Below are 26,978 nucleotides of genomic sequence, written 5' to 3'. Positions count from 1 at the left end.
CTACATAATGAGTTTGAGCCATATTGGTTCATTAGTAGGAGAGTAACAGCTGATCAAAGTTGAAATAGTGAAAACCCCGTTCTGACTTACCCGAGTGCACCACTGTATATGGAATCCTTCGATGCGTATTTTCTTTATCTCAAGCAACACAAGTGTAGGTACACACAGTAGATCATAAATTCTCACTGTAAAATAAAATTAGACCAAATTACAAAATAATTTTGTTCAATTTGCTGCGAATTTTTGCAATTTTCTACAATATTAGGTAGGTACAAGATATTATAGAAGTGAGTCACGTAAATACTTACATCACCGAGTTATGGACACTAATACAAAGTCGTAGCACAAAAACGGACAGAATAAGTACATAGATACAGATACTGAACACATCTACTAATAGGACACTAACAACAGTACCAAACGCGAAATACGTTCAAATTACAATGCTTCAAAGTTGGAAAGAATTTCATGTCATGTGACTAAAATATCATTTCTGATTCGCTATTCATTCATTTGAACAATTAGAAATAGTTAACCTCTGGGCCTATCGAAAATCAACACGCGTACGCGTCCACCATGGTAGGTAACCTTGAACGTGGCACTCCATTTGGACCGGGCTCTCCTGAAGAGGGCGCTAGTGTGCCCATCAATCGTATTTTACCAAAACGTTGGTTTTATGAATTGAATTTCATTTTTTTTTTCAACTTGTGCGAAACAAATTTGAAGAACTCGTTTCTGTGAAATCAGAAAAGTGTTACAATAGCCAAAATTAGTTGAAAAATCGGAAAATGTATCAATTCTTGTACAGGACATTTGCAAAACTTTCAAAAGTACCAGTAAGGTAGTCCGTCGGAATCTCACGACTGCAACCTCTAAAAAGACAACAAAAGGGTGACCGCGGCAGCTACCGTTAGGCGGCGTTTACACGGCGAAGTGGTTGGTACCTCTACCTACTATCTATATACGCGATGGATTTTGAAGACTACCTATTTTAATGTACGCATCTGTTCTAGATGTATTAAGTAATAAAGCATCAATACATTTATAACCATCATTCGCGTAGATATTTATTCACATTATTCACACATCATTTTTCATAACATTTAAAGGGTTATTTGGAAAATACGGCTAATTTTGAATAAATTATTCTAGGACACGCCACATTTTTTTAACCAGATCGAGGTCCCTACTATGTTATGGTACCATTGTGTAGAGAATTTTGTGCTCTTTCCAATGATATAAAAATTTTTCAAATCCTCAAAATTCTTGATGGAGAAAATTGCGAATTTACGAGCTGAAACAGGTAGCTTACTTCAGATCATTTTTTTGTCAACCTTAGACTTTGACTCGCCGTAGCTTTTGATCTGGATCGAGGACCCTATGTTTTTATGGCGTCATTTTGTGCAGAATTTTATCAGCTTTCCAATGATATAAAATTTTTTAAAATCCTCATAATTTTTCATCGAGAAATGTACGATTTTACGAGATGAAAAAGGTAAGTAGCTTGAATTGGGTCACTTTTTGTAAACATTATACTTTGATGCCTGAGAACTTTAAAACCAGATCAAGGACACCGACATTTTGTGCAGAATTTTATCAGTTTTCCAATGATATAAAATTTCTTGAAATCCTCATAGTTTTTCATCGAGTAAATTGCAGTTTTACGAGATGAAAATCGTTGAAAATATGCAAAATAGCTGTTATTTTGAAGAAAAAAAAAAATGAATAAAATCAATTTTTGAAAGTACTGTGCAGTAGAAATTTTTGAGCCCATAAAAATGATACCAAAATCTGAAAAATTCATTCGATAGTTTGAATGTGAATGCGATTTTGCCATTCCAGCGCTTTAAATTTTCCCAAAAATTACAACATGATAATGGTAGCTTGATTGGTCACTTTTTTGTCAACTTTAGACTTTGATTCGCAGTAGCTTTTGACCTAGATCGAGGACCCTATGTTTTTATGGCGTCATTTTGTGCAGAATTTTATCAGCTTTCCAGTGGTATAAAATTTTTGCAAATCCTCATAGTTTTTCATCTCGCAAAAATACAATTTACTCGATGAAAAACGGTGAGGATTTCAAAAAAATTTATATCACTGGAAAGAGCACAAAAATCTCTACAAAATGATGTCATATTTTGAAAACTATGAAAAGAACATTTCAATTTTTCCTCAACTGTTTTTCCCACATACGAGTATTTCTCACACCTATTTGAAGAAAATGGACCTCATTATTTTTTTACCTTAATTGTTTTTCAATTTTTCTCGTTTCAAAATTTCTTTCATTTTTTTCAACTTGTGCAAAACAAATTTGAAGGATCTGAAATTATTTGAAAAATTGGAAAATGTATCAGTTCTCATAAATTACATCCTCAGAAGTATCAGTAATTTACCAAAATTATAAAAATCTTGAAAATTTAAAAAAATTAAAAAGTCAAAATTTTAAAAATGTTGGAAACTTTAAGGAAACAAAACCCAACGATATAACCATATTTGTAATGTGCTGGTCAAGACAAGTGAAACAATAGGTACCCATTTTGAATACAAATATTTTCGAATATTTTTAGGGTAGGTATACCTACTCGAATATTTTGACAATATTTCACTCCAGAATATTCAATATAATATTCAATGTTTTACCTCAAGTGAGAGCATATTTTGGATTGCCCTATTCATCAATCTTATCATTGGTAAGAGATTTTCAAATTTTATGAACAGAAACAAACAATTTCCAGTAACATAAAGGAATAAATAAGACGAATAATTTAATCACTTTGTACCAGGGTAAGCTCTTGCAAATTAACAACGTAGGTACCTAGGTATTAAGAAAGAACATAAACTAATAATCTTAGGGATAACAACTTTATTTACACAGACATACAACACAAATCACAATTATTATGTATTTTTACAACGCTTAAATTCTAACAGTTTGATCTGAAGTATATTAGTACAGGTACGAGTAATTAGAATTACTAGTAATTGGCAATTAAAAACCCAAAATTTCTCCTGCAGTACTCGACATAATGAACAAAGTACATTTTACAGGCATACAGGGTGCATTGGTGGGGGTGGATTTTGAGGTGAACTTTATGATAGTAGTGCTGAATTCATGGGGAGTGTGTGCACTAAGGAAATTATTTGATGCACTAACGTACACTAACGATGCGAGTCGCGATTCAGGATAAGTAAGACAAATTGGGGGGGTGTGGTTGTGGAGTAAAATTTTTATCGTCGACGCCAGCATCCACGACAAATTCCTAACCAACAAGGAGCACTCGCAGTGGTAAGCTGGGCAGTGGGTCGTCGCAGATCTAGTACATACTGTATGTACTAGATCTGCGACGACCCACTGCCCAGGTTACCACTGCGAGTGCTCCTTGTTGGTTAGGAATTTGTCGTGGATGCTGGCGTCGCTTGCACATCGTCCACAGCGATGTATTGTTGTTTGTGGCTAAAATGCGGATGGCGATGCAGGTACATATTGTGATCATTTATTAGGTAGATATTATTATCTAGGTACTCACTTACTTACCTCCCAACCGTCCCATTTCTAAAACCCCCAATGACCAGTGCTCCCAACCTCAGGGATTAATCCCTGAATAGAGGAATTCTAAAACCCCCAATGACCAGTGCTCTCAACCTCAGGGATTAATCCCTGAATAGAGGAATTTTTCAAAACTTTGGACAATTCAGGAATTTTTTTTGTCAGGGATTTAATGATTTTTGGCATTTTTGAACATTTTCAGGGATAAAAATGCATTTTATTGCACACGGAATTTTTAATCAAAAAATGTGATAATGAAAAATTTCAAGTTTTATTTGAGAGAAGTTGAGATATCGTTTCACTACAAGTTCGAGAACTGGAGAAGGCGAGCCATCGGTATATGATTCGTATTTTTTCATATTAAAAAAAAAGTATCTTCATTTATTGCGGAATTTTTGAAGTATTATTCAACCTCCATGTGTTTAGGCGACTTTCCGAACCAAAATCTCTGAGGGGAAGGGGATATGGCCATAAACCCATTGTTATCCTAATGTTTATTGTAGGTACTAGGTATCATCATCCCATAACCAACAGCCTGCACCCAAGACCTATAGAGCATGTACTTTGGTCAGGGATGTTAACCTTAATGAACAAAATTTTGGTCACGGTTACGGTTAAAGGTTATATTTTTTATTCATGTTGATTATTTCGGTTACAGTTTTGGTAAAAATTGATAGATGAATAAAGATTATGGTTACGGTTACAGATTTTTCGTGGAATTTTTTTGGTCAATTTGGGTTACAGTTATGGGTTTTTTTATGGAGTCAAATTTTTAAAACTTGGAATTTTCAAGGCTAATATATGAAAAAACACCAAAAAGTCTCACTTTTCTGTTAAAAATTTCTAAAAAGTTTCACTTTTTCACTGAAAATTAAGTCAAAAATGTTGCTCTTTCACGCAAGGTTCGATTTTCCCCAAAAAAATATTTAAAAATTTCAATAGGAAATGGTAGTCAAAAACACCGGAACTAACGAAAGGTCCCGTTGTTATCAGCAATTTTCAACAATTTTCCTTCAATTTTTACAACATTACATTCCAATGTTTATACTGGGACCTTTCATCAGCCAATCATGAACAAGGCGACACTAGCGCGGCGCACCTCTGTCAAGTTCCTATCACATTCTCACTCTAATGTCAACATTTCCAAAAAAGTCTTGATTTATTGCCATAAAGCTGCAAAATCATCTCACTTTTTGGATAAAAATGTGAAAAAATCTTTATTCTTGCCAAGTAATTTGACAAAATTGAGAAAAACTTTGAAAAATTTCTCAACATATTATTAAAATGAAATTGAAACAACCAAAATCTGATGAAATATCTTGAAACATTAAAAAAACTCCAGATCATTGATAATCGTTGCAAATTAATCTAAAAATTTTGCAAAACTGCACAAAATGTACAAAAAAACATCAAAATTGGTGTGAAAATCGCCAATGATTACTTCAAAGTTACAAAATTCAAGTGAAGTTGATCAACTCTTTGCTGAAAAGTCAGAACTGTTGAAATTTGTGAAAATGAATAAAATTTTAAACAAAAACAAAACACTACCAACTTCTCTACAAAAACCAGAAGGTGTAAAAAAATGGAAAAAAATTTGTAATTGTAACCGGTTTTTAACCGCAATTTTTGAGGTTAAGGTTACGGTTAAGGTAATCAAATTTTGGAATAAAGGTTAAGGTTATTGGTTAAGGTTACTCAGATTTAAATACGGGAACTTTTTCGGCGATTTTTTACCATTTTTTCCAGTTATTTCCCGAATTAAGGTTAAGGTTAAAAACCGGTTAATTTTAATATCCCTGACTTTGGTATCAAACTTGATATATACATAAAAAAAAATTAGGGATTTGTAGTGGGAGAAAATGTAAATTTTTTACCTTCTTACTGGGAGAAAAATAATATCTGAATACTATGACATCACAAATAGCGCTTCGAAAGCTCACATCCGCGGCCTATTTTTTTTTCTCAAATAGAGGCGTTATTACGACGATTATTTCAGCCAATCACAGCCATTCGCGGCCCAAGCCGCGATCTGTGCCACTGACCTGTCTGATTTTTATACCCAAGCTACTACTTTGCTTTTCTCCCGAGCTTCAGTCTTCTCAGCTACGTCGTTCCAACTTATTCAGCTTGGTCTCTACCTTGCCTTAAGTGTTGGAACTGGGCCAAGTCTAGTTCTTATTCAAATTCTTTACATTTCATTCTTAGGAATTAAATTTATGGAATTAGATTAGCTGGTAGCTGAAAGCTCAGGGTGCACTACTACACGGATGTGCACTCTTTACTATCGTTTCCATCACATTTCAAATGATGTGGATTTCCGTGTCTCTCAGAGAGGGATAGTTACCTACGTAGAATATTTACAGATTGGGTATTTCTAGCTATTAAACTTGCACACAATCAGAAACAACCCTTTGCAAAGGTAGGAATTCAAATTACTCTCAGTACTAATCACTGAATCTGAAACTCTTCCTAAATTATCCCAAATCCTTTTTTCTTTCTATTTGTTTTATAAAACCTCGTATTATGCTTCATGATATACCTTTGTAATTGTATCAATTCTAAATTTTCATACAATACAGCTATATCTGTTGCAAAATTGACTTTTATTTACGCGAATATTAATTCATAACCCACTCAAATGGTCTTATGATGTCTCACATGGCTGTTGCTTGTTAGCCTTTAGGAAACAGTGAACATGTGTGTTACTAGGACGGTCCATTGAGCTGATATCTCAATGTTCCATGTAAGTGTGAGTCAGAATATTAATTGGTTGAGGACAAATATGCGGAGGCTAAGTAGTATTTGTCCAAAACATGTATCACTTTTTATATTCTCCCTCTACAGATTTTCAGTAAAAGGTGGGATTTTTTCTCCTGCAAAACAAGGGATGTTTGGAAATTTGTGTTGGCAAGACACTCAGAGAGTGAGAGATTGCTGTCTGAGCAAGTGTCAGCGTCTGTATGGGTAATGGCCGCGCAGCCGGACAAATGGATCCGCGGCATCAATGTGGTCATGGCTTCTATGGCTGCCTCCGCTGTAGCTGCCTCCGCTGCAGCTGCCTTCGCTGTAGATGCCTCTGCTGCGGCTGCCTTCGCTGTAGCTGCCTCCGCTGTAGCTGCCTCCGCTGTAGCTGCCTCCGCTGTAGCTGCCTCCGCCGCAACTGCCGAGCTGCCTCCGCTGCAGCTGCTGCCGCCGCTGCTGCTGCTGCTGCTGCCGCTGCTTGCCTGATTCTAATGGTTCTGGAAAATTACAATGCATAAGTTATACGAGTTGAAGGTAGGCTATCATAAAAAACAATGAAATAGAAATACCTAACTTAAGTATATAGATATCGATGGCCTGGCTTAAATGCAATGTAAGTCGAAAGTGGTCAATTTTTCAGGGGAGCAAAAAAACATTTAAATCACATTCAGATCTTATAATTTGCAGTTTTAGATTTCATTATTATATTTTAGGGGTCTCAACGGTAAGGCGTGGCAGGGGTGCTGTGATCCCCCTGAGCATTTGATGAGTCCTCCCCCCTCTCAGTAAAACTTTACCCCCGAAACAACGTCGTGAAACATGTTAGAAACCATAGGCGGAGGCCGCGGAGGGTGCACCACATAGGCCTTGAGGGCCTTCCGCTGAAACTATTCAATTCAAGTCTCGTTTTCTGGCAAAAATTGCTTCACAAAACTGTTTTTTTTTTTTTTTTTTTTTGGATAAAATTCTGAAAAATCTCACTTTTTTTTAATTAATTGCACAAATGCGATCCTTTTTTTTTTTTGCTAAAAATTGCTAAAAAACATTATTTTGTTAAAAGTTGAAATCTTCCAAAGTCGCTTTTTGCCAGAAATCGCGAAAATCCTCACATGAGAACCTCGCTTTTTTTTCATCAAAAAGTTGCAAAATAGCCTATTCCACTTTGAGCTTTTTTAGTTATCGGAACAGTAGTTTTTTGGTATAGTTTTGTAACGAAAATTGAAGGTTATACTTTAACCTAATCAGATATTTACCTACTAAACTAGGTACACCAATAAGTAAGTAGATACATACTCCTTCGTTTTCTTCACCCTCGTTCGTTGAGAGACTTTGCGGCTCAGGTAGAGATGCGCGTTCGCCTTGTTCTTCCGTTTCCGATGGGCGAACTTTCTGTCCGGCTGGATGCCGTGTCCTGCCTTGTGATTTATCAAAACTTTGATGGCGTGAGCGCGGAACTGGCACGATTCCCAATGGCATCCATAACTCTTTGGCTGCGTCATTTTTGAATCTATGAACAACCAAAAACAAACACACTATAAGTAGGTACCTGTAATTTTCACCCGAAATGACTTTCAACTGCTAAAATGAGGCAAAAACTGTAATCGAAACCGTGTAACCAAAACCAAAATTGAATCGGTGAGAACAGAAAGGGACTAACCACGCGTAAAAGTCTGTTTTCGCAGTTTTCAGGAATAACAAAAAACTGATTTATTTGAAAATCAAAATTGTTCGTAAACATGCTTACTAGGTCATTGTAAGAGAACACAAAGACACAATTTTTAGCACAGTTTTGAAAAATAATATTCACGTGCGCCGGCGCTGTTGCTGCCTAAACAAATGGCACTTACGGACCCTTTCTGCACTCAGCAATCGCCAAAATTTCTCTTGAAATTGCTCGAGCACGAATGGGGCTTGATTCTAAATCTAGGTAAGTGTAAGTATGTACATCACTTGGACTGTCGTTCTTGTAATTCAAGAAAACATAAGTAGCGCTATAATGAAGCATTTTTCACAAAAAATCTAATTTTTGGGCAACCCCTCTCACCATCAATGTGACCGTTAGAAGGGTCCAACTGCAAATCAAACTTTATATTCGTGTTGAGCGAGTTCGATTCATATGAGAACGATACCCATATGTATTGTCAATCTATTTTCGCTCCAAAATTGGGAGAGGGGGTGCCTATGACCCCAAAATTGGAGTATCAAGAAGTTGGTTGGTTTTCTATTGTTTTTGGAGGCCAGCATGCAAAATTACAGATCGCTTTTTTGGGTGGTGCCGTGACACAAAAAACACTCAAGTTTTTGAAGGTGGCTCACCTGAAGGGAAAATGCAGATTTTTTTCCACACTCGTTGACGCAAGATTTTTTTCCCCGTAAAAAACGTTTTTTCACTATTGTGAGCAAGGGAGGTGGGGTGGGGGAAAATGTTTCCGGCTCCAACATTTTTTTCAAAGGTTACCCGACAAGATTTCATCGAAATTTTGGAAATCCGATAGTCCGGCATATGACAATAGGAGTAATTGCACCCCCCCCGCCGATCCTCCGGGACAACTTTTTTCTTAAAGGGGACATCCTAAGGAACATTTTAAAGCAAACTTGCCAAAAAAAAAAGTTGGCCTTACTTACAAAATGGCGGCTATTTTGATTGACAGGTCAGCCGAAAACGCAGATTTCGCGTTTTAACATAGGACTTGCACGAACTTTTTCAAACTTTATGCAGAAATTTATCACCTGTCAAAATTTCAAGTGTTAAAGTGGGTTTTTCGATTTTTGGTGAATTTTTGAAAATCGAATTTAGGCCAAAAATGAGGAAAAAAATCAAAATTTTACCAAATTGACCAAGAAAGCTGAAATTTGAGATATACCCTATTTCCGACATGCCAAATCGATTGGAAACTGTTTCAAACCGTTTTGAGAAGTTCTGGAGCCTCCAGCAGATTTTTGAAACTCGAAATTCCCACAAAATTCCATCAAATTGGAGTTGTAAAGCTAAAATTTATTCTCAAAACTAATTTCTATACACTACGAAGTACTGCAGGTGAATTTAAAATCGTTTTGGATCCTCCAGCGACTTTTTGAAAATTCCTGAAACCTCCAGCAAATTTCGAAACCTTAAATTTTCAATTTTCACAAAATTTCATCAAATGGAGATGGAAAGCTGAAATTTACTCTACAGTCTACACTCCAATTTTAACACCCTCTGAAGACGACTTCAGGTGGGTTCAAGTCATTTAGGGCCTCCGGCGACTTTTTTGAAAATTACTTGAGCCTCCAGTAGATTTTTGAAACTTGAAATTTCCCCAACATTAATTTATCAAATGGAGTTAGCAAGCTGAAATTTACTTTGCAGACTACATGGTGGTTTCAAATGGTTTTGAAGCTTCCAGCTACTCTTAGGAAATTTCAATTTTCCAAAAAAAGGTCATACAACCTTTCAAAAAGTTGCTGGAGGCTCCAAAACGACTTGAAATTCACCAGCAGTCAACTTCGTAGCGTATTGAAATTAGTTTACAGAATGAATTTCGACTCTCCATCTTAGTTTGATGAAATTTTGGGGAAATTTCAAGTTTCAAAAATCTACTGGAGGCTCCAGTAATTTTCAAAAAAGTTGTTGGAGGCTCTAAAATGACTTGAAATCCACCAGAAGTCGTTTTGAGAGGGTGTTAAAATTGGAGTGTAGAGAAAATTTCAGGTTTCCATCTCCATTTGATGAAATTTTGTGAAAATTTAAAGTTTCAAAAATGTGCTGGAGGCTTCAGGAATTTTCAAAAAGTCGCTGGAGGATCCAAAACGATTTTAAATTCACCTGCAGTACTTCGTAGTGTATAGAAATTAGTTTTGAGAATAAATTTTAGCTTTACAACTCCAATTTGATGGAATTTTGTGGGAATTTCGAGTTTCAAAAATCTGCTGGAGGCTCCAGAACTTCTCAAAACGGTTTGAAACAGTTTCCAATCGATTTGGCATGTCGGAAATAGGGTATATCTCAAATTTCAGCTTTCTTGGTCAATTTGGTAAAATTTTGATTTTTTTCCTCATTTTTGGCCTAAATTCGATTTTCAAAAATTCACCAAAAATCGAAAAACCCACTTTAGTACTTGAAATTTTGACAGGTGATAAATTTTTGCATGATCTTTCGACCTACCTTTGTAAAGTTTGAAAAAGTTCGTGCAAGTCCTATGTTAAAACGCAAAATCTGCGTTTTCGGCTGACCTGTCAATCAAAATGGCCGCCATTTTGTAAGTAAGGCAACTTTTTTTTTGGCAAGTTTGCTTTAAAATGTTCCATAGGATGTCCCCTTTAAGAAAAAAGTTGTCCCGGAGGATCGGGGGGGGGGTGCAATTACTCCTATTGTCATATGCCGGACTACGAGCACAGGGGCATTTCACCTATTTTACCCAGGAATACCCTTTCAGCTATCTTGATAAGTATAAGCAGTAGATAATACAAATTCTAATTAAAACTTACGTTTTGTGGTATTTGGTGTACTCGTACGCGCATCTGAAGATCCTTGTCTGGTTTGTGACCGAGTTTTGCGAAGCGTCGGCAATTGGTAATTTTGTTTGGTGTCAGAATGCTCCACAGAATCGAAGTTCAGTTCCTCTATTTGCTCAATTCTTATCAGTGCATTGCTATGCTCTCCTACATTTTCTTTATTGCTGCAGAGCAATAACGGCGATTGATTCGATTTCCAATTTCGTATTTTATCCTTCTTCCACATTGTGGGAATTGTATCCTTACTGCTGCAGGGCAATGCTATGGATTGATTTAATTCCAAATTTCGGATTATATCCTTCTTCCACATTATGGCGGAATTGTATTTTCTTATGAGCTGAAAAAAACACACAAAAGAAGGTAATAATTATTCTAGTCATACATATATACATAGTGGTTTGATGATAGATTTTTAGAAAGTTTCGATTTTGAAAAAGAAAAATTAACGGATCTGACTCCTGAGCGAAGTAAGGGACATGGGTTGAAGTTTTAGGAAATTATACAAGAAGACAATTTTCTTTATCACATTCGACATCCTAGAACAGATATTTTCTAGGTGCAGAAATTCAGAAACTGAACAACTGTATCTAGCCCGAGCGAAGCGAGGACAAAAAATTTCAAAAACGTGCTATTCAATAAGTTCCATAAAAGTAGGCAAAAGTCTCAAAAAGACTAGGCATTTTAAAAATGTATCCACTTCGTCGAGTCCCAGCACAGTCGACACATTTTGGCAAAGTTGGAAAATTTGCCGAATTCTTCAAGAATCGACAACTCCCACCCCCATAGTTTTGTCCCTGGTCCTGTTCAAATAAAATACCACAATTGCATATAGCAAACAGAATAATATGCAAATGCTTACTTATGTTATAAGTATATGTATGCATTGTGCATTCAAATTACTCACCTGTTGGCCGTTAAGTACACTTCCACAATACACTTATATGTACATGTGATATCTGTCTTCAGGTATCAGATTGATGAAAAATATCACTGTTTAAAGGATTACTATGTACATTGTACATATAAGAAAAAGTTGAACTAACACAAAATTACTAATAACAAAATGAAGTAAGTACAAATGATCCACATAGTGCACACGGCACAAAGAAGAGAGATGTCCGACACACAGAACACAGAGCAAATAGCTACAAATACAGGCAACACCACCCCAACAGAAGGCCTCACTGGCCTCAGCGCATATTATGTGGCAACATGTGTCATCAGTGTTATGTATACCTGATCTTTAAATCGGAATAGAATGCAATTTTAATTTTGAGCAAGTAAAAGGTTGTTTGAGAATAGAAAGTGATCTCCGATTCATTCCCTACAATTTGAGCTTTTTTTAGACTCCATAGCTTCACCTGGTTAGAAGTTGAAATAGTTGTAAAAGCTCGAACTTTGAACTTTTATAACTTTTGACGAGTAAAAGCTACAGAGTCAAACGACAGCTCAAATTGTAGAGGATGAATTGCAGATCATTTTTCCATTCTCAAACACCCATGTGCTCATTCAAAATTTCATTATATTCCAATTTGAAAGCAAAATACTCACTCACACCAAACTTTGAATTTTCATATCTATAGAGTATAGACCCATGAAGGGAAAAGTTTCGATTAGAGCCAGTGATTGTAGGGCATGAAACGTAGATTGTTTTTCACAAATAAAACACTTATATGTGCTCGCTTAGTTTCGGTATAAGGGTATATTAAACAAAAATGAGGAAAAAATATACTTTTCCCATATGACGCCATGCAAACTTCAGCCTACCAGAGAATTGGCAACGCATCTTTTCAGTTGTGCACTGCACAAGGCCGCAACACGTGTACGCGTCCATCATGGTATGTAACGCTGAACGTGGCATTCCATTCGGCTTCGGGCCGGGCTCTCCTGAAGAGGGCGCTAGTGTGCCCTTGTGGTAGCTTCCTCGACGCAGGGCTTTTCTTATCAATTGTAATTTACCAAAACGTTGGTTTTATGAGTTTCATTTTTTTTCAACTTGTACGAAACAAATTTGAGGGATTCGTCTTTTGTGAAATCAGGAAAGTGTCACAAAAGCCAAAATTGGTTGAAAAATCAGAAAATGTATCAATTCTTGTACAGGACATTTTCAAAACTTTCAAAAGTACCAGTAAGGTAGTCCGTCGGAATCTCACGACTGCAACCTCTATTAAGAGTACAAAACGGTGACCGCGGCACGCTACCGTTAGGCGGTGTTTACACGGCGAAGTGGTTGGTACCTCTACCTACTACCTACGTGATGGATTTTGAAGACTCAAAACTACCAGTAAATCCAGTAATTTACCAAAATTATGAAAAATTTTGAAAACTTTGAAGCGCAGAAATTTTGAAAACTATAAAAAGAAAATTTTAATTTTTTCTCAACCTTTTTTTCCACATAGGTACCTTATTTCTCATATTTGCACAAAATGGATTTCATTTCGTTTTACTTTTCTTGTATTTCAATTTTTCTCGTTCCAAAATTTATTTCATTTTTTTCAAACTTTTGCTGAACTTTGAAGGATTCGTTTTTTGTGCAATCAGAAAAGTGTCACAATAACCAAATTTAGTTGAAAAATTGGAAAATGTATCAATTCTCATGAATTACATTTTCAAAACTACCAGTAATTTACTAAACGTACGCGTCTACGCGTAATTTACCACCTGTGTAGAAAAAACCAGACATATACCACAAGTTTACCACAAAGTATGTGGTATATAACTGGTTTACTCTAGATAAATACCATCGAATTGTGGTAGGTAAGGTAGACCACTAGTAAATGCAAAAAGTAAAATTTACTACTGGTACATAATTTCCAGAAAATGTAAATGCGAAAGTTTACCACTGGTTTACCATTTAGTAAATTTAACAAAAACAACCATGTTGAATTCATGCTTTTTGTCATCAAAGTTGATTTTCTGGATGAACAGTACATCCCACGATAAAAATAGTTATGAGCAAAATTGTAGAAGCGGAAATTTTCTTCTAGAAGATTACCAGTGGTTTACCATCTTTTGACAATGTTTTACTACCTAAAAAATAAAACCATGTTGTAATACCACTATAGTAATAATGTAAGGTATTTTTCTAACGTTTTGAAATTTGTACAATTTTTTTAATATTTTTTTATTTTTAAAAAACATCCAAACGCAAAAAAGTGCTCTAGAAACCAAAAACAGTTGGCTTTTTTGAGAGACAAAAAAAAGAGTAGGCTTTTTGTTGGTATTTCATTAGCATTCAAGAAAATGGAAATTTAAGTGTGTCAAAAATATCATTTTCTGAAAAGTGTCAAAAATCAAAAATTGAATTTTGGGTTCCTAATATGGACTGTTTCAAAAAATAAAAAAAAAAGCGCTGAAATATCGTAAAAATACGTTCAATTGCTGAAACACCGTTGAAATATGTTTAATCAAGACAATAAGAGTAAATTCTAAGTGGGACAAATTAATTTTTTCCTGAAAGTAGTCAACATTTGAAAAGTCAATTTTGGGTCCCTAATATGGACTGTTTTAACGTGAAATTAACTAAACCCATAACAAATGTACACCAGTCCATATTAGGCTACCCTATAACTTTGAACTTTGAAAAATCATAAGTACATGTACCTTGAATAATTTCTAGATTGTCTTGATTGATTCAGAAAACTTCACCACTTCTAATAATAAAAAAACATTATAGGGCGTCCCCGGAAAATTTTTCGAGAAGCTGGATTTTCAAAACATGTGAAAAAAATTTTGAGGTTCTCAATTTTGTTTTTTCGCTCTAAAATTGAGTTTTGGGTTTAGAGAGTTGATTTTGGTCTCATTGTGTTTTTCTGTGAAAAATACACCAGATTAAGTTTGTTCCCACCAAGTAGCGCTAATAACCACCGAGATCGGCCATCAGTCCATATTAGGAACCAGTCCATATTAGGCTACCTTACCCTTACACATTTTAACATGACCAAAGCTGGGTTTCCACGAGGTGTATGGGCTCGACAAACGTAATTAGATGTATTCATCTAATTACACCCACGACGACAGGGACATATACACGCACCTAGCCTTACATACTTACCCGACGGCGATACTTTGTATAGTAACGAGAGCTTCTCAATCTCCGAGGCTCGATGCTGGCATCTTGCTATCGAAGAGATTGAGTCATTCTCATCATCATATGTGACCGTTAGAAGGGTCCAATTGCAAATCAAACTTCATATTCGTGTTCAGCAATTTTCGATTCCTATGATAACGATACCTATATTGTCATTTTGTCAATCTACTTTCGCCCCTTAATTACGCGCTGATACAGAATTTTTCCCTTGAAAAACGCATTTTTTGGCCCCCTGACTGAGAGGGGTGGGGTGGGGAGCGGGCTATGGGCCCAAAATTATTTTTTGGGAGTACTAAACATACCCTGTGAGTTTCATCAAAATCCGAGGTTAAGGGCATTTTGCCTATCTTATCCGGGGGCACCCTTTAGGAAACAAAACCCAACGATATAACCATCTTTGTAATGTGCTGGTCAAGACAAGCGAAACAATACCCATTTTGAATACGAATACTTTCAAATATTTTCAGGGCAGGTACCTATTCGAATACTTTGACAATGTTTCACTCCAGAAAATTGAATATAGTTAATACATTATTCAATATTTTACCTCAAATGAGAGCATATTTCGGATTGCCCTATTCGTCAATCTTATCATTGGTAAGAGATTTTCAAATTTCATGAACAGAAACAAACCATTTCCAGTATCATAAAGGAATTTAATCACTTTGTACCAGGGTAAGCTCTTGCAAATTAACAACGTAGGTATTAAGAAAGAACATAAACTAATAATCTGAGGGATAACAACTTTATTTGTACAGACATACTACTTACAACACAAATGACGATTATTATTTACCTATTTTTAAAACGCTTAAATGCTATTGCTAACAGTTTGATCTGAAGTATAGTACAGGTAATCACTAGTAATTAGCAATTAAAAACCCAAATTTCTTCAGTACATACTCGACATAATAAATAAGTTTTAATGCTATCGTTTTTTCGATTACCTACCTAATAGTATAATATAGATTGCTTAAAATAGCTCAATCCCTCCCGCCTCTTATGCCCACAATGGCGAAAAAACGCCTTTTTGGGGGAAGGGGAATCATACTTCAACGCGTTTCGAATCACAATTTTTGAATTGACCTAAAATACGTAGAGGAGATATGAGTCTAGCAACGTGAATTTTTACAAAATTTTTGGCCTCTCGCCCCCTCTCCCCCCGGGAAAAATTCGAAACCGCCATATCTCGGAACCTAATTTAAGGACACAACATTTTTTCATTCTTTCAAAAATATGTCTGCATGATTAAGTACTATAAAGTCTATAATCGGTATTTTTTTCAAATTTTTTCTCCAGGTGGTCCATCTTCACAAACTCAAAAAAAACACTTAACAATCTCCTGTCTCTGGGTTTTGACGTCTTCTTCCCCGCTGGTTACTGAAACAATTCGATATTCACGAAATTAGGTATCTCTTTTGATTCAAATTGGTTAATTGTAGGTTGTTTGGAATTTTTAAACCAATGAACTGAAAATGGCGCGTTCTTTATAGGAGTAGCTTGTAAAATAATAACCATATCAAACCTCATAGATTATCCACCAAAACAGAAATTTCGGACCTCAATGTTTTCAGCCATGTGATTTCTTCCTCCGCAGCTGCTGCCGCTGCTTCTGCCTTCGCTGCAGCTGCTTCTGCCTCTGCTGCAGCTGCCGCTGCTGCTGCCGCTGCTTCTGCCTCCGCCTCCGCTGCTGCTGCTTCTGCCTCTGCTGCCGCTGCTTCTGCCTCTGCTGCAGCTGCCGCTGCCGCTGCTTCTGCCTGCGCCTCCGCCTCCGCTGCTGGTGCTTCTGCCTCTGCTGCAGCTGCCGCTGCTTCTGCCTCCGCTGCAGCTGCCGCCGCCGCTGCAGCTACTTTCTTGATTCTAATGGTTCTGGAAAATTACAATGCATAATTAGTTATACGAGTTGAAGGTAGGCCATCATAAAAAACAATGAAATAGAAATACCTAACTAAGTCGGTAACATAAATAGGTATTCGTACAGTGCTCAATTTGAGATGACCATTGTGTAGGAAATTCAATTTCCTTCAAAAAAGGTCCTCTGAACATATCGGGTATCTTCAAAATTGAAGGAGCAACGGCCCGGCCTCAAGAAGCGAGACATATTTGTAATGAAAGAAAGAAAAGTCATATTGGGTTTTCTTCTCTTTTTCAAATGAGAATACCTGCTGCAGGTTTAAACATGTTTGACCTTTTTTGTAGAAAAACTAATTTCTTACAAAAAAAGGTCAAACCTGCAGCAGGTAAGTATTCTCATTTGAAAAAGGACTTTTCATTCTTTCATTCAGATCAGTCTAGCTTCCGTAGGCTGTTGCTCCTTCAATTTTGAAGATACCCGATATGTTCAGAGGACCTTTTTTGAAGGAAATTGAATTTCCTACACGATGGTCATCTCACCTTCCTGGTATCTTTGAAATTGTAGGGGAAAAACTCGCTTAAAAATAGAAAACGTAATAAAATGTACAGTACTTTTTTTCATCAGTAATTTTGTAAATGGCGCCTGTACGACTGAAGATAGGTAAATGATGATGAAACCTACCTTGTTGGAAATTTTTTTCTCTACAAGATGGTATTTTTGTTTTTTCAACTATCCCAAAATTTGAGCACTTAGCGTATATACAAAGTAGGTATTTCAACTTCAGGTACACTTTTCTCCCTCCCACGAAATGCTAGAAGGGTCAACTCGGTGGTCATTCGACTTGTCATTGTCCCAGCTACCCGTTGATACCATACCAGTGTAAATCCGTTGGGAAGCCGGGGTTTAAAGCCCCTTTTTTTAAAATCATTTTTGGATGTGTACGAATATTTTTGAAATGTGTTTTTTCCACATGCGTTACTGGAAATGAATTTTTCGTCGCGATAACCTCATCAAATACTAAAAAAAGTAATTACACTACTGGAAAGAGGAAGAATTGAGCTTTCGAAAGCACTTATTAGGGGAGAGGGAGGATGTTTTGGACAGTTGCTGGTTTGACGAGTTGGTTTGGTTTTTTTTTTACAGGGTTTTCACTATTATGTGGCAATGTCGTACCACAACTGATATTTGATAACATTTACCGGATACCAACTCGTGTGATAAAAATATTTCAGCTTTTGTTTTGAAGTGCTGTTTTTGGAAAAAAATTTCGTCTCACATTTTGAGCTCCTGAAAAATAACCGTGAGGAATTTCGTCAAGAGACCAAGTAAAATGAAATCTCTCATTCCTTCTCGTCAATTATCACTAATTACCTTTTTGTGAAAAGCTGATACTTTTTTCCCACAGCCAGTTTAAGTAGAAATGGCATACCTAGTGGGGATGTTTTGGACACTGCGATAAATTCGTGTTAATTTGTTATGTTTGGGTGTAAGAATGCCTCAGTTTTATACGACAAATCCGGGAAAGACTTCTAATGAGTCTGGAATGATAAATGCTAATCAAGAACGATTTGAAGTTGCATCCTGAAAATATGTCGATTCGAGCATGCCAGCTGTCATATAGGTTTAAATAAATTTATAAGGAAATTCTTTTTGGGGAAGCTTGGCGTGTCAAAATAGGTAGGTACTGGATTTTAGATAGAAAATACAAATAGGATAAGTGGGTATTTTATACAGGAAAAGTTACATAAAGGAACCTGCCTATACCACAGATAATTAAAATGTAATTAATCGAGAGTAATTTATTTTCTAAGATCGAAAAAGGTTAGTAAGAAGGGACTATGTACAAATAGGTAAATATAAATACCTATCAAAGACCAAAAGAAACATGTGAGATTGTAACCTCTTTTAGGTGATAGTTACTTATTTGATATATCAGATTATTCAAGAAGAATAGTTACCAACATGTTAGACACATTAAAAATTGAATCGTTTTACTCGATTATATAAATTTCTAAGGACTATATGAATATCATACCTGATATAATTAATTCCTAGTTTTAAAAATTCCTGACAATTCCTTTACAATTTAATTTCGAAAAACTAAGACGAAGTCAATTACCATGACTATATTGGAGCCCTACATTGGAAAATTCTACCTAAATTCACATCATTACCTAGGCATGTGCCTCAGCACCGCCATTACTGGCTCTCGTGACTCAGGTTTACTCTTCCGTCGTTAATTGATTCGATTCATTCAAAATAACTCGCAAAATCATGATCGATAATTCAAAATAAATTCAATTACGAAATTATGTCATTTTATTAACATACTCAAAACATTTTATTAAAAAGAAAAGAGAGAAAATGATTAATTAACACGCGATCGCGTAACAAAACGGAAAAAATTAATCTACACACTTTGAACATCAAATTACTATTGATACCTAATACGTTAGGTAGGTCTTACCTAACGTTCGGTAGTTCAACTTTTCCCCACTCTTATCACTTAAGCCCAGTTCATAGAAAATTATGTCGTAGATCTAGCCTACCCTAATAAATTAAGGCAATTATTTAGACTCACACGACACAGCACTGGCTGAAAAATATGGCATAAAAAAGACGACTCTTCAACATTGCCTCACTAATATCAAAAACAATCCGAGTCTACTGAAATTGTGTGAAATTGTGGACAGATACTGACAACTGATTTCTAATGGATTGAAACTTGGGATTTCCAAAAATAAACGTTCAAAAAAACGTCTTTTCTCAGCATGTCCAAAACATCCACCTATCCTGTCCAAAACATCACACTGCTGTCCAACACATCCACCCAAAAAGGTGTTTTTTCAAAGTCCAATGGTTTGTTCAGTTTGCAACTTGAAAATGTTTCTAGTAAGTCAAAATGTGCGCATTGAGATCCTCTTTCAAATGAGACTAACCCCACCTTTCTAGGCGTTTCCTATCGCTTGCAATTTCAAATCAAAGAAAAGTGTCCAAAATATACTCCCTCTCCCCTACTTTGTCTCATCAGTCATTCGACTGTATATAGATATCGATGGTCTGGCTTAAATGCCACGTAAATTTTTCAGGGGAGCAAAAAAAACGTTTAAATCGCATTCAGATCTTATTATTTGCAGTTTTAGGTTTCAATTCAATTCGAGTCTCGTTTTCTGGCAAAAATTGCTTCAAAAAACTGTTTTTTTTAAAAAAAATTCTGAAAAATCTCACGTTTTTCTAAAAATTGCACAAATGTGGCCTTTTTTATTGCTAGAAATTGCTTTCGTTGAAATTTTCAAAAGCTCGTTTTTTGCCAGAAATTGCAAAAATCCTCACATTTGTTGTCCGAAGTTGTTAGAGAGCCTTGCTTTTTTTTTAAATCAAAAAGTTGCAAAATAGCTTATTCCATTTTGAGCTTTTTTAATTATCCGAGCAGTGCTGTTTTGGTGGGTATTGTTTTGCAACGAAAATTGAATGGTTTTAACCTATACTCATTTTACCTACTAAACTACACCAATAAGTAAGTAGATACATACTTCAGCATTTTTTTGACCCTCGTCTTTTGACTAACTCGGCGACACAGGTGGAGGTGCGCGTTCCCTTTGCCCTTTCGTTTCCGGTGCGAGAACTTCCCATCCTCGATACCCTGTTCTTTCTTGTGTTGTTCCAAAAACGCGATTGCGTAGGTGATGAACGGGCACCTTACGCACATGCACTCAGTGCGCTCGGCCTTTGCGGCGCACGAGCACTTTCCCCAAGGGCATCCATACCGCCTTTGCTGCGTCATTTTTGAATCTGTGAACAACCAAAAACAAACACACTATAAGTAGGTACTTGTAATTTTTACCCGAAATGATTTTCAACTGCTAAAATGAGGCAAACACTGTAATCGAAACCGTAAACCCATAACCGAAATTGAGTCGGTGAAAACAGAAAGGGGCTAACCGCGCGTAAGTCCGTTTTCGCAGTTTTTAGGAATAACAAAAAACTGATTTATTCAAAAATCAAAAAATTTTCGCAAACACGCTTACTAGGTCATTGAAAGAGAACCCTAAGACACAATTTTTAGTACAGTTTCGAAAAAAAATATTCACGTGCACCGGCGCTGTTGCTGCCTATACAAATGGGAATTATGCTAGACCCTTTCTGCACTCAGCAATCGCCAAAATTTCTATTGAAATTGCTTGAGCACGAATGGGGCTTGATTCTACATCCAGGTACAAGTGTAAGTACATCACTTAGACTTTCGTCTCGTTCAAATTGACCCAAAACCCCTCGAGGTGTAAAACTTTTTGCCGAAGTTGTTAATTTTTTCGTCTTTTTTCAGTACAGCGATGAACTTGAATTTTAAAAAAATAGTCTTCTCGAAAATGTTACGTTATTCTTCAAGGAATTCAAAAAATTTATCATAAAAGTCATCAATGAATTGATTCAATGCGGCCCTGGTCCTTTTCTGCATCCAAATACCACGTTCATGGCAGTTTTGCGGAAATCTGACATCACCAGTCGATCCGCCCCATATTTCAAAATCAAAACCATTTCTTTTTTCAAGAAAAACGCCTCCCTTGGTATCTCGCAGAGGAATTACTCCTCAACGATCAATTGGAAAAAAATTCACACATGTGCACTGAGAAAAATTTGTATAGTAAAAAGTACATAACTAATATAAAAGTGTAGTACGTAAAGCTGTCCCAGTTTTGACTTATAGCCCAGTCAAATAGCAGAAAAAAATGGGTGATTATAACCCAGACATAATTGGGATCAACGTTTTTTTTTTTTCGAATATTGTCTAGGATGGTGTGGTAAACAACATACTAAAAGCCCCCGCCCCTACCCCCAAAGCTAATCCTCCCACAGTGGATCAAAGCCCCCCAAAATCAGTTTTTTGTCAAAAAATTCTAAAATGTCAACTTTTGAGTAAAATGAGCACTGATCATTTAATCTACTCTCAAATATGTTGTGATAGTGCATATGGCCAACCTGGTGTCAACGTACAATTAGGGTCTACTACTGTGGTAACACTGCGTCCGTCCTCGTAAGCGGAGCTCCGTCCGAGCTACGCGACAGGGAACATTGCCAGTTCGTTCTTATAGCTAGGAGAGACACCAACGTGTAGCTCCAAGCTCGTTCTCCCTGATCAAGAGGACAAAGGACAGCTCGTCATCCGCCTTCGGTTTAATTACCATTCTTCATTATATTTTAATGAGTTAATTTACCCGTTCGCGGGAGTGTTGTTAATATACCCCATCGTGGGAGTTCGGTTAATGTTTAATATACCCCATCGTGGGAGTATTTGGTGTTAATATACCCTTCAAGGGAGTTTTCATGTTAATTACCTTTAATAAATACCTTCTTATTCGTAACATCATGTTTATTGACGTCATATCTGCAATATTCTCTTTCATTTATATCGTGTATCCTGAGCTAATCCGAGCATAACAGGTAAGTCCACGTAGGGTAGTGGTATATTTATTCCGTCTAAGTGGTATTTCCTGTCTTCACCCCCAAGTGGATAAGTTAAATCTATTCACCCAAGCACATAATATCTGTGAGATTGTATTACAATGTACCTATCAAATGAGCTATCAACCAACTCCCTAGCCCCAAGGGGGGCACAGTGGTCCGAAATGAAGAAGTAGCGGCCAAAAATCAAATTTTAAAGCAAAATCGGTAAAATTTCGGATATGGGGGTTTTTTTGGTCACTGAAGTCGATTTTGGCCTTTATTTTACCCCTAACCTCAAAATGAGCCCTCAAAAGGGGGCAGGGGTTGTGCAAAATCGAATTTCGGAGCAAAATTCGTAAAATTTTGGATATGGGGGTTTTTTAGGTCGCTGAAGTCGATTTTAGCATTTATTTTACCCCTAACCTCAAAATGAACCCTCAAGGGGGAGGGGGCAGTGCAAAACATGAAATTTCGATTAATTCGAGGTGGGCATCGAAGTAATGTATTTTTTTAGATCGCTATAGGATATGGGGGTTTTTATGTTGCTGAAGTGGATTTTGGCATTTATTTTACCCCTAACCTCAAAACGAGCCCACAAAGGGGGGAGGGGGTGGTCCAAAACATGAAATTTTGAAAAATTCATGATGGTATTGAAATATGTTTTTTTTGGGTCACTTAAGTCAATTTTAGTATTCATATTCCCGTAGTAATTTTTTACTTGAAAATGATTTTTAAAAAAATAAGAAAAACAGCATTTATGCAACTTTACATAGCAATTTTTTCAAATGGGGCAGGTTGGGGCAGGAAATTTTTCAAGGATGTTTTTCTTTACATGCCATAGTACCCCAGGGATGTGATATTTCCCGCTGATCTAGCTTGGTTTTTTTTAAGAAGAACTTTTACCCCAAAAATGGCAAAAAAATGAGTTTTTTTGTGATAAGCATGGTAGAAACTAAAATATTTTTGAAAAAATGGAATCAACGATTTTTATATTCAAAAATGTCCATATTTTGATACAAACGCATAAAGTTTTGAAAAAAATTAAAATTGATATGTTTTACAGCATTTTGAAGTTAGTAGTTTTTTTTGGCTATTTGGAGGTACCTCAATTCATTCATTTCTGTAGGCAAGAAAAATTATGGAAAAGTGTTTGAAATCACAAAAAGGGACGTGGAAATCGTGGAATATAATGTAGAAAACCGCTACATAGGGGGAAGGCGCCTTATTAGTGCGCACCTAGTACCAAAATCGCTGTCATTCCGCCACAAAGTCACCTAGGATCGTGATTTTTGGATATGTTGTAGCTCTATCATTCAGCTACATAATCCCAGAGTTTCAAAATTTTTCATTGAAAACTGACTGAGAAATCCTACCTTGAGTAAAAAATGTCAAATGCGCACTTTTAGGAGCCATGTGCGCCTTTGAACACTGAGAACAGATATAAAAAATTGAGCACTTGACAAAAATTGCAAAAATATGTTTTACAATGAGTAGGGGTTATGTACATATGAGCTCATTTCTGCAAAGAAAGCCCATTGTTCAAGTATTCTTTCACTCTTAGGAATGTTTCTTCACTGAAAACTAACACCCTTTAGCCTTTTACTTGGGAACCCATAGTTCAGAAATATCCTCTCTTTGTTTAAAAATTATTCCCAAGAAAACGAAAAGATGAATTTTCAAACTCTTACAACCATATTAAAGAGGATAAAATTCCCAACAAAATGATATAATATAACCTGACTCATAAATTTTCGCAAACCGACGAGATGAAAACAAATTTTCAACTTTTCACAAAAAAAAATTATATCAGAAATCAAAAATTCACACTTTTTGACTTTGCACGCGTAAAATTTAGCCAAATGGCATGTATGATACATCAAAATGATCGTCACGACACGCTCTTTCAAATGAGCCAACTAACGAATTTTTCAGTGGCGCCAATCGCGAGATATGGCACTGCGCACTATTAGGAGACTGCGCACTTTTAGGCGCCTTCCCCCCATTTGTAATCAACTTTTGAGACTTGTTCAATCTGAGGATTTTTTGAATTTTGACCGCTACTTCTTCATTTGGGACCACTGTGGGGGGGTGGCGCTACCACCCCTCAAAGTGATGTGATTTTAATAAATTTACATTCCATGACTTTGGGACTTGGAACCTGTTCTAATCGATCAAATAAAGTCAAACTTGGGGAATGAGATTCTTTTGGGATCTAAAGTCGACCCCTAGAGTGGGGAGGGTCAAATTTGAAAATTACAGAAGGGTCATTTTTTTGAAGGGGCATAATATGGTCCCAAATGAATGAAAATGATCCAAAATCATATCATTGGTCAGTACTCCCATTGTGATCAACATATCCAAATATCAGATTTCTAGATCACCCCCACTTCTTTTAAGGAGGAAAAACCGAAAATAGGGGTAAAATGAAGGGTTTTCCATCTTAATTCCTCTTTAAATGGGGTGGGGATGATCTGGGAAGCTGAAATTTGGATATTATGTTGATCACAATGGGAGTACTGACCAATGATATGATTTTGGACCATTTTCATTCCTTTGGGACCATATTATGCCCCTTCAAAAAAATGACCCTTCCGTAATTTTCAAATTTGACCCTCCCCACTCTAGGGGTCGACTTTAGATCCCAAAAGAATCTCATTCCCCAAGTTTGACTTTATTTGATCGATTAGAACAGGTTCCAAGTCCCAAAGTCATGAAATGTGAATTGTGAACTTATTAAAATCACATCATTTTGAGGTTGGTTGATAGCTCATTTGATATAGGTATTTGAGAGTAGATTAAATGATCAGTGCTCATTTCACTCAAAAGTTGACATTTCAGAATTTTTTGACAAAAAAAACTGATTTTGGGGGGCTTTGATCCACTGTGGGGGGATTAGCTCTGGGGGTAGGGGCCGGGGCTTTTAGTATGTTGTTCACTACACCATCCTAGACAATATTCGCAAAAAAAAAACCTTTGATCCAAATTATGTCCGGGTCAAATCGTACTTTGACTGGGCTATTATAGTAAAAGTTACTATCAGGTAATTATAATAACAAAACTTACTATAAATGAAGAGCTCTATTCCAAAGTGGGTTACCTAAGTCATTTCAAAAAAAGGCACGTTTTACGGAGCTTTTCACTTCAAAAGTGGGTTAAGTGATCGATTTTTCAAAGTAAATTTTTCTACAAGTAATAATTGTTCTACGTCCAAACCCAAAGAAAGGAAAGGTGCACCGACCTTTAGAAACAGAACAAATTTCAGCATCAAAAACTTTAAACGCATTTTTTGGAGGAAAAAATGACTTAACCCACTTTGGAATAGAGCTCTTCAATTATGGTAACCAAACTGCTATATGGTAAATTGAATCTACTATATTTATAGTAAGTCTTATTATACTTCTAGTAAATGTTATTATAAGTCAAACTGAGACAGCTTTACTATACTTTTATTGTAGCTAATAATACCTATGGAAATAAGTACTTCCATATTTTCTTTTCAACTATTCATTACCGAAGCTTTTCAAGCACACGTGGTCATCACTTGATGTTTGAAATGTTTCGATAATAAAAAGTTGAAAAGAAAAGATAGAAGTAATTATTTATTTCTACAAATCAACACATATCAACTATTACCAGTGCTGAGTGCACAACTTAACAACTCCAACTCGAATTCGAATTTCAAATGCACATCGCGAATCACTGCTTGAAGCTGAATCGAATAGCTTTTTTTTTAAAAAAGGAGAGGGAATAGTGTTTTTATTACTACGCACAGCCTACCTAGGTATGAAAAGTGAACACAAAACTATTACTACAGATCAAATTCGAATTCCAAACAACGTGAATCGTTTGTAGCTCACAAAACTGTCATTACAGATCGAATTCAAATTTCAAACACAACGCGAAGGCGAATCACTTAGAGCAGAGCTCATAAAATTACCACCACAAATCAAATTTGAATTTTAAACATACACAACACAAACAAATCACAAATCTTGAAAAACTTCGCATAGCACAATGATTAGGTTCAAAGCACAACGCTTCGAAGTTCGAAAGAATTTCATGTCATGTGACTAAAATCCCATTTCTGATTGGCTCTTCATTCATTTCCATTAAAAATAGTCACCCTCTGAGCCTATCAAAAATCAACACGCGTCCACCATGGTAGGTAACTGTGAACGTGGCATTCCATTCGGACAGGGCACTCCTGAAGAGGGCGCTAGTGTGCCATAGAGCTAGCTTCTTCAGACAGGGCTTTTTTATCAATCGTATTTTACCAAAACGTTGGTTTTATGGGTTTCATTTTTTTTTCAACGTGTGCGAAACAAATTTGAAGGATTCGTTTCTTGTGAAATCAGAAAAGAGTCACAATAACCAAAATTAGTTGACATATTGGAAAATGTATTAATTCTGGTATATGATATTTTCAAAAGTACCAAAGGTACACCTAATTTACCAAAACTGTCAGTAATTTACCAAAATTGGCGATAGTTCGAATCGATAGTTTTTTTTAACTATCGATAGTTTGTACAATAGTTTTTTTTTAAAGTATCAAAAAAACTTAGTTTTTGGAACTATCGAACTATCGAAAATCCAATGTTTTATTGAATTTTCAGCCAAATCTTTGTAAAAAAAATGATGTCTATTATTTATTTTTTCAATAAAAAAAAGTGTTGTTTCTATTTTTTTCTCTCAAAAGCTGAAGCAATATATTTTTATGATGTCCCTCGATTTTTTTAGACAAAAAACCTAATAATAAACCTCCAAATTCGTGAAATCACATCCACTATCAGTTTTTAATGAAAATTGAA

General features: G+C 36.1%; 1 protein-coding gene and 1 long non-coding RNA gene across 3 annotated transcripts; both read right to left on the bottom strand.

The window, feature by feature from the left end:
* Nucleotides 1–6,152: 6,152 nt before the first annotated feature.
* LOC135844895 (uncharacterized) lies at nucleotides 6,153–11,958 on the bottom strand. Its single transcript, XR_010558664.1, has 4 exons — nucleotides 11,688–11,958; nucleotides 10,757–11,120; nucleotides 7,583–7,796; nucleotides 6,153–6,786 (listed from the first exon to the last, which is right to left on the bottom strand). It is a non-coding gene; the product is annotated as an uncharacterized LOC135844895 (long non-coding RNA).
* A 3,650-nt stretch (nucleotides 11,959–15,608) lies between these two features.
* Nucleotides 15,609–26,279, bottom strand: LOC135843840 (tol-Pal system protein TolA). Of its 2 annotated transcripts, none has more exons than XM_065361870.1 (4): nucleotides 25,804–26,279; nucleotides 20,262–20,520; nucleotides 16,399–16,742; nucleotides 15,609–16,253 (listed from the first exon to the last, which is right to left on the bottom strand). In XM_065361870.1, exons 2-3 carry the CDS (start codon nucleotides 20,510–20,512, stop codon nucleotides 16,400–16,402), a joined length of 594 nt encoding a protein of 197 aa, XP_065217942.1. In that variant the 5' UTR covers nucleotides 20,513–20,520; nucleotides 25,804–26,279; the 3' UTR covers nucleotides 15,609–16,253; nucleotide 16,399. The 2 variants fall into 2 exon arrangements, with proteins under 2 accessions (XP_065217942.1, XP_065217943.1); XM_065361871.1 differs by having other exon boundaries at nucleotides 25,948–26,279.
* Between the last annotated feature and the right edge of the window lie 699 nt (nucleotides 26,280–26,978).

The sequence above is a fragment of the Planococcus citri genome, chromosome 4 (assembly GCF_950023065.1).
Source record: "Planococcus citri chromosome 4, ihPlaCitr1.1, whole genome shotgun sequence".
In the NCBI taxonomy this organism is placed as follows: domain Eukaryota; kingdom Metazoa; phylum Arthropoda; class Insecta; order Hemiptera; family Pseudococcidae; genus Planococcus; species Planococcus citri.
Note: the sequence above shows the minus strand (reverse complement) of the source record. Positions and strands in the feature narration are given on the sequence as shown.

Excerpts from the sequence above, each read along its gene's own strand:
- LOC135843840 (XM_065361870.1), bottom strand. The coding sequence starts at position 20,512 with ATGACGCAGCAAAGGCGGTATGGATGCCCTTGGGGAAAGTGCTCGTGC. Across the intron at positions 16,743-20,261 it reads AGGGTCAAAAAAATGCTGAA|AACCATTAGAATCAAGAAAG; the intron begins GTATGTATCTAC and ends GTAATTTTCCAG.